The 8,804-nt window shown below is 42.6% G+C and overlaps 1 protein-coding gene across 1 annotated transcript; it reads right to left on the bottom strand.

The window, feature by feature from the left end:
* Positions 1-1,749: 1,749 nt before the first annotated feature.
* LOC138359626 (uncharacterized) lies at positions 1,750-2,547 on the bottom strand. The gene has a single exon (XM_069319063.1). It carries the CDS (start codon positions 2,545-2,547, stop codon positions 1,750-1,752), a length of 798 nt encoding a protein of 265 aa, XP_069175164.1.
* Between the last annotated feature and the right edge of the window lie 6,257 nt (positions 2,548-8,804).

The following is an 8,804-nucleotide window of genomic DNA, read 5'->3' as shown; positions in this document are numbered from 1 at the left end:
CTCACAATTGCAGGCGGCTAGCCGGAGGTGTCCTTCAAACAAGCCGCTAGTTAAGGTGTGGTCTGATAGATGGCCTGGGGCTATCTACTTGTGTGTGGGGGGGGGGGGATTTGCTACTAGATTTCAAATAAATAAATAAATACCCAGGAAACTGTACTTTCGGGAGCAATAGGAGAGCAGGGCAGAAGACAGCAGCCAGATAGGCTGTCGGCCGGACAGGGCTGACTCTGCCTGTCAACTTGAGACCATCCCCTCCCCTTCTCTATTCAACTTCCTAGAACCGAGGCAGTCCTTGGTGAGTTGAACATTAAGGTGACTTAGTCGTGTTCAAAGTGTTGTGTTGATTATCTTGGGGGCAGACAGCTGTAATGGTTCTCAAAGTTTTGTGTAATGACTCACGTTGTTTAGTAATCCTGACAGAGTGAACCTTCAGTTCGAGTGCTTGAATGATGCTACTTATCATTGCTAAAATATATGTTGGTTAACTTAATTGTTTACATTGTCATTAACTTGGTTCCCTAGAACTTTGCGAGTTGAGGCGACACTGCCTCTGAGTTTACTTATTACATATCCATACCTGGTTAGAGTTGGTACAAGAAACAAGATTATGATACAGATGAAGCATACTAAGACCTTTTGATAACATCTTTGAGAATTTTCTGATACAGACTAGTTCCATTCCTTGTCTTGTATGTACAAGTACCTTTGTCCTCTCGGGTACCTGGTAGTCGGGAAATTCAGTTGCGATCAGTTGATTTAATTTGGCATTGTTGGAGACCCATGACTGGAGAGGCTTATTGGCTCCCATTAATTCTCGATTGACCTCATGGTATATGTTCAACAGTTTACTCTCACTGCTGGTTGTTCCTTGAAAATTATCCACATGCAAGTTTTTACTAATTTCTGTTTTGTTTGGGCTATTGGACTTCTTCAAGTGCATATCTAAGGTAGCTTGAAGCAGAAACGGTGAGGAAGTGGCCCCAAACAAAACAGATGCAAACCTGTAAGTGATTAATTCACTGTTTGGATCGTTAGGATCCTTGATCCATAGGAACTTTGTGTAGTTCCAGTCTTCTTCTTAGAGACCTACCCTAAGGAAAGCCGTGCTGATGTCGAACCTATATCCGTAAGTCCCAATATGGAACTTTAACAACACGTCGTATAGCCTTTGTCTCAGGCTAGGGTCAGTTTGAAGGCAGTCATTTAACGAAACACTACTCTGCCTCGTCTTAGAGCTGCAAGTACATACTATCCGCAGTGGGGTAGTAGCAGAATTTTTCAGTACAAGGTGGTGTGGCAGGTAGTGCCCTTCCTTTGGGTTATCATTAGTGACAACTTCCATAAATTTATCGAGTTGCTTCTGTAATATTTCATGATACAACTTCAAGTTCTCAGGCTGTCTTTGTAAGCGCAACACCTGTGATCTTAATTGGTTATGTGCCATAAAATGGTTGACGGGTAGTTGAGGGTGATTCAGCTTCCATGGTAACCTGACCCAGTATTGATTATCTCTGTAGATAAATGAGTCCAGGTATTGTTTGTAAGTCCAGTCGTCATCTGGGCTAGGTTGTTCAGGGACAATGCCGAGAGTTGCCAGGTCCCATAGTTTATGTACAGGGGGATCAAGCTCATCCTCGGACATGTCTCTGAATTGCAGTGGAGACTGTTCTCCTAGTCATGCAACCATTACTGGGTTGGCAAGTTGGTGGTCTACAGGTGCGGGTTGTTTCAGCCGTAATAATGGGCCTGTTAGCAAATAGCACCTGCAGATGGTAACAAGCTCATTCCTTGTTTTTCTTCCTTTCCTTTGATAAACTTATGGTAGACATCTAATCCCATAAGGATTCCAATATTGGAAAGGTTGTCTGACGTGATTTTATCAGCCAAATGGATTCCCTTTTCTTTCAGGAATTTGACTGTTGTACCTAGACCATATACATACAGGTCTGTTGGGAATCTATCTACTACCAGAGCTTGTATCGTTCGGACATAACCTCCTAAACGTACTTTAGGTCGTACTACCTTGAGGACTCGGGCTCCTGTGTTAGTCAGGAATCCTGCTATGTCTATTCGTGTCTCTCTTACAGGTGTGAGTTTCAGGGCATCTACCAACTCCTTTGAGATAAAAGTCATTTGGGATCCTTGGTCAAATAATCCACATATGGTGGCTTTGGACTCTCCATTTTTAATGATCAATTGAGCAGTGAGTAGAGCTGATTTATGATCAGACCTTGTTGAGAAGACACTTATGCCAAGTAACACAGTACAAAGCTGTACTGATGTGGTAGTTCCTTCCTCCTTCTGTGGTTTGGCAGACTTTGTACTTGAGTCCCCACAAAGTGCTGTATGGTGTTGACCCTTATGGCACCTATTACAGGTGCGTATTTGAGTTGTACAGGTGTCGAGATTATGTGCCCTTATAAACTTGGTACATTTACGTAACTCCTTGAGTCGTTTTATACGTGTAGCACGATCGGGGTAAACTTTGCAAAAGTATGACATGTGGTTGTTCATAGAACACACATGGTGTCCAGACGTTAACAGCATCTTGGGGAGTCACCGATTTGGGTGACGCATTAACTGTAGGTTTGGAGGGACCAACTGCATATGTGCCTACACTGCTTTGTTTCCACTTTGGGGAGGGGGAAGTTGTTTTAGATTTGTTTGGAATACTGTTTGTACTCTGTTGTCTACTATTAGTGGTAGACAAAGGTTTAGATGTCACTTTTCCATCTGGGTTATCTCTTTGTCTTTCTATGATGGAACGCAAACCTTCGCTTATCTCCTTTACACTCAGAGAAGATTTGTTATATAAGACAAACAACTTATCCAGTACGTCACTGGGTAATTTGCGTTTCATATGGACTTGGATTATCCAGTCGGATTCGTCCAAGTTGACCTTGTTCTTAAGTGCTTTGAGCAAGGACTCAAGCTCTAATCTAAAGGCTTGGAGTGAGTCAGCCGTACTATTTGGAGGGTTAATATCCAACAGCTTCTGGGTTAGAAGTCTGATAGTCCTTTCTGGCTTAGCATAATTATCCTTAAGGAGCTGTAGGGCATTGTCTTAACCGTCATCAGTGAACGTCAGATCACAGACCAACTGTAATGCTTTATTCTTTAAGACACCCTGTAAATATGTAAATTTTGTCGTCTTTGCTGGCATTAACAATAGAATCCACAGAATCAACAAATTTGTTCCAGAAGTTGTCCCAACTCTCGTCCTTTGTACCAGAGAAAGTTGAGAGACTGAGTGATGGAAATTTGACTTCTGGTTGTGTCTAGTTTTGGGAAGCTGTGGCTTTAATATTTGTATTGGCCTTATGTGTGGTTATTAAATCGTCAAAGTGTTGTAACTTTGCATGCATTTCATCTTTGTAATCTGCATTTTCTTGTATTACATCATCCATTGCCTCTTCATTGATATTAGGAGTTGCGAGGATATCCTGATATTTCAGGATTTTTTTGAGCACATGTTGGTATTTGGTCTGTGCAACCTTATAATAGCCTTCCAGTTTCTACGGAATTAATTGGAGTTTGATTACTTAAATCCTCACAATGTTTGATCTGTCGGGTTAAGTGGCCCTTCATGCCAGTGAGGGTCGCTTTTACGTTTTTGGCAGTAGACATCATGGCAGTATTTGCTAGCCTTGTTGGACTGTTTCTCGTACTTGAATTAGTAGAGCCACTAGTTTCCGAAATAGAGCTGCTTATCTTAAAAAAAAACCACTATATAATCATACACACTATAATTTGAGTGGTAAGCCTGCATCAATGCTGGAATTTCCTCAAGTTAACCCTTCTTTATCACTCTTGGTTCGTACAGAGACACAGATTAACACTCAAAGGTGAAATGATTATAGTTAAATTATTACTATAGTTAAGGTAATATTATGTAGACAACACAACTCGGGTTGTCATGAATATTGCATAAAAGTATGTGCTTGCTAGGTTGTAATATATGTTCAACTCTAGACAAGTGTAAAATGCTTAGCCTTACACCAGGTTAGCACAATAAATTAGACTAGGTTGCTGTACAACACCAGCCTAAAATGTCCTACCCTTGTACAAGAATTAGTTGTAAACAGAATTAGTCTGTTTTCCATCCTCCTGAGGTCTGTGATTTTCTTATCAAGGATCTCCTCAATGGCATTAGACCCTAGGGGGGTTCCAAGGAGGGTGCTGTTCTCGGCCCTAATGACATGGGCTTCAGGCAAGGCAGACCTTATTTTAGCTACGATGTCTGGGTTGGAGGAGACAACTTCACACTTGGAAGGGTTCAGGAAGAAACCCAGGGTTACTTCTTGCTCCCTTATTTTCCTGATATTTTCCATGAGGTAGTCTATGGTGCCAGCTATAGTGCCATCATCCAAAAACCAGACATTGAACTCAATGGACAAAGCTTTCAGTCATTTCATTTAAGATTAAGCAGAAAAGAAGGGGAGTGTCATGGGGTCGTGTGTTGTGACGGTGTCCCACCCCTATATGTCTTTCTTCCCAGCTTAGAAGAGTCATATCTCCGTAGCCTAAGTATTCTCTGATGTTCAGGGATTATTTTTATATGTGGGAAAGCGTGGAGCGTGATTAAGCTGGCTGTAAAATGGCCATCTAAGTTTGATAATGCAAGGGGCTTACGCCTTTTGGAGGCACAAGACAGTGCCGAGCCATCCTGTTTCCCGCCAAGACGTCGTGACGCTTCCCGGCACCTGATTGCCCAGGTGAGGTCACATGCTGGAAGTGACCAATGACGAGAGCCCTCGGGCCGTGTGACGTCACTTTTGGAGGGTTCTCGGGGCGGCTGGCGCCTCGGGAAGAGTATGTCACAAACCGTCAAAGAGGGTGGATGCCCTTGGTTGAGCTCCGATCTAGAGAGCCCTTACCAGTAGATTTAGGCTTCGCTTCGATTCTACAGACAGTCTGAGAAGCCATCCAACTTCCGTGGAGTGCTCAGAAGCAAGGACGGGCCGGATTAGAGAGCCAAGAGCTCTATCAAGAGTCTGCAGCAGAGGAACGTTGGGCTGGTGACGTCTGGGACGCCCAGGGGACCAGTATTCCACATCAAGGGAAAAGCTACAGCCGGGCCAAATGTACTGGCAGTGAGGGGAGGGAAAGCTGTGCTGGACTGCGAGGTGTTGGCAGTGCCAGGAAGAGTGGAGGACGATGACGGAGGTACCTATCTCCAGTACCCCGGACAAGAGGATTAAGGAAGTACCTGTTGTGAGTGAGAGCACGGAGAAGACACGTTACACGAGGACGACGGAGGAACCTGGGTGTGTGGGAACTGTTCCTCAGAACCAGAAGCCAGGACCAGGAACCTCAGCATCTCTCAACAGAGGACGAGTCAGCTTCGTGGTTGGAGTGAAATAAGCTAGATAATTGTCCCTCCCTTTATCCCTTTTGATCTAGGTGAACTAGAATATTTTATATGTTGTGAACATTTCTACTCATCATTTTATTGTCTAAGTGACAGAATATTAGCACTTTGGCATGCCCCGCGCGCCACTCCTCAACTGTGCGATTTGGGTCCCAGCGTTTCACGGGAGCGCACGTTAATTCTGAATAGTGTATACTCTCTTTAACTTTGTCACCTTAATTCTCATCCTACGAGATTAAATTTGGTATTATTGTGTTCGCAATAGCATTCTCTACAGCACTAAATGCATATAAACTCCAAAAGCCCGGCTAATTACCCGCAGCAAACAAAGAAAGTGCGAACGAGTTATCCAGGAGTGCGCAAAAGCGATAAAATGTGTTCATTCTTTTCATTCTGGTCACCTCAATTTTCGTCCTAGGTCTTTCATTTTGGTATCAATGGGTTCACAATAGAAGTCTCTAGAGGAACATTTGCATATAAAATAAAAAACCTGGTCACGCTCCACCCGCCGATGAGTTGAAGATGGGCCACGTGTTAACCGCGAGTGAGCGCCCAGACGCCTTCCAGCTACACTCCCAATTCCTGCCCACAAATGTTTAGTATTTAGTATTTTAGTATATGTAGTATTATAGTTTCGTATTTTTTGTGTAGTAGTTGTACATCACATAAGCATTGTAGATAGCCATTTGCACAAAATAGATGGTCATTTTCTTCATCCATTTGTGAGTTTTCCTTATGAAGTGATAATATTTGATCATTTGGTCAAAGTGATCAACACCTTTCATGTTTGTATTGTAGTCACAGATTGCATTCGGCTTGTTGACAGTTACCAAACAGTCCCCCAAAATCGGATAAAAACCTGATTTTTGGCAATTATTTTAGTGGATGACGCAATGCTGCGTCATCCCCGAGATTACCGACAGTAAACGGATGACGCAATGCTGTGTCATTCCCAGGCAAAGTGTTAAGCTAGGAGTCAAGAGCTCATTTAGGCATGAGTTGGTGCGTGTGAGCATTAAGGCGGTGATGTTAGTGATTCTGGAAGTGGTAGCTGGTGTGCAAAGAGCCAGCAACGAACTCTGAAACGCCCAACTGATGGCATTGCTAGAGGCGTGGGAATGTCACGACGTTTCTGACAGCTGGAGCTGTCAGCTGATCATGCTGCCAAAGGCACGAGGTGTTCCCCCGCGCTCGAGGAGTAGACCCAGTCAGCTGACCATGTTGGCAGAGACGTGTCATTGAGAAGTGTTGCCAACAGCGACGATATCCGCCTTTTGACATTTCTTTACACAATTTATATGTGTATATATGCTTTTGTTTCAGTAAACTTTTAAACTAACTGATGAGTTTAAGTGAGCCTCCATTCTCTAGGTCCATATATATATATATATATATATATATATATATATATATATATATATATATATATATATATATATATATATATTATATATATATATATATTATATATATATATATATATATTATATATATATATATATATATATAATTATATATATTATATATATATATATATATATATATATATATATAAATATATATATGAGACCATTAGTGACACCTTGCGCTGCACGTGATATTGCATCTTTGATTAAGATAACCACTAAGACCACTGACGTGTTGCTGGAACTCGAGTATAAACACCCTGCTGGCGACCTGAGTAGACCAGATATCCAAGAGAGCGTTCCAGTGTCAGGACGGGCAGGTTCAGGTGAGTGAGACATAGGAAGCTTGAACCTCCCCACTCGCTAGGGGTGTATAAGGCCAGCCCTTGGCCGACTGGGGGAGCCTAAGGGCGAGCAGTGGCGCCTGGTACTGAGGGGCAAGGACCCATGGGACGACCCCAACCACAGGTTGGAAGGGGGTGAACCCTGAATGTGTCAAAAACTTTTGTCACATCTGTGTCTCAGAGACCTGTTAAGGATTTAGTGGTGGTGGACCTTTAAATGTTGACTAGGGAAATAGATGATTGTACTTGAACCTAGGGAAAGTCAAGAAGTAAGGTAAACAGCCTAGTACAAAGTCACAAATTTATATGTATAAAACACTCACTGTTACACATATATTTACACCTCTAGGAAACCTGGACTCTCGCTTAAAGAACACCTCCAAAGTCTGCATAACTGCTCTACAATATCTTGCATCCCTGTTTAAATACAAAGGTCGGCTTATCTGGCTGTACGGACGGAGAAAACTCCTCAAATAGCAGGACCGGGTAGGCAGTGATACACCTCCCCTCAAGTCAAGATAACGTCCACCTCTCTTGCGTCATCGCCCCTTAATACTCTATGCTATACATTTGCAATCAAGTCCTTTATTGACTTTATTTACCATACTCCCCCATGCATGCTTTTAGATTGAGTCCATTTTTCCCTCACACAGTTAGGCTATTCCAGTTCACATTATTCCTGACAATCTCCAGCAGAGAAGGTACTACTTTGCTGGGCAGAGTATTACTGGTAACTTGCGGCCTCCCAGATATCAGCCGTAGATATTTTCCTATCAAAAATTCTCCACTGTGGCCACCAACATTTTATGCTTGAAACTAACCTCCACAGGAGGTAAGGTTCGTAACAGGGAGCAAGAGGATCACCTTGCTGAAAACCTTCATATGATCTGATTTCGTGTTCACCAAAGAGCAGTTTTGACTCACCACCGTAGCACGATAATATGAACGGGTAGAGGGGCCGGAAATGGCAATGTACGGCACAAAGTCCTGCATCTCTTCTGGCCATGTTGAAGGCATTCTTAAAGTCACGTTTGAGCAGGGCCCGTTCATCAATGTTGGTGATGTATGCTCGTGCTACATGGGCAGCCGCTTCACAGCCTTGGAGGATTTCAAATCCTTGCTGAATTACTTTCAGCAATTCACCCGCTTGCTGGCTGACTACCCTCGTAGCAGCCTTGGCATCCAGGCGTCGGAGAGTGTTGCCAACAGTGATTGACCTGATTCCCTCGTCCTTTTTTTTGAGAGCACAGAGGGAGGCAACAAAAAAAGAGGGATATATATATATATATATATATATATATATATATAATATATATATATATATATATATATATATATATATATATATATATATATATATATGCCTATACTTGCATAAACCACAAGTGAAGATAAACAATCTTTGGACAACACCCACCAGTGGGACTCGAACCCAGAAAGCACAACTACCTTCCAGTAGCTGGCATAACTAGTATGCTTTAACCCACTACGCCATCAGACCTTACAAAAGAAGTAGATAGTTCGAGATATATATATCTCAAACATCTCTACCTCCCGAAGGCACCAGATGAGTGAGGGGTCAGTCTGCAATTTTTCGTCAAGCCACTGTCAATGTGAGAGAACTCGTGTCCAGCTTATAAGCCTATACTTGCATAAACCACAAGTGAAGATAAACAATCTTTG

The sequence above is a fragment of the Procambarus clarkii genome, chromosome 1 (genome assembly GCF_040958095.1).
Source record: "Procambarus clarkii isolate CNS0578487 chromosome 1, FALCON_Pclarkii_2.0, whole genome shotgun sequence".
Lineage (NCBI taxonomy): Eukaryota > Metazoa > Arthropoda > Malacostraca > Decapoda > Cambaridae > Procambarus > Procambarus clarkii.
Note: the sequence above shows the minus strand (reverse complement) of the source record. Positions and strands in the feature narration are given on the sequence as shown.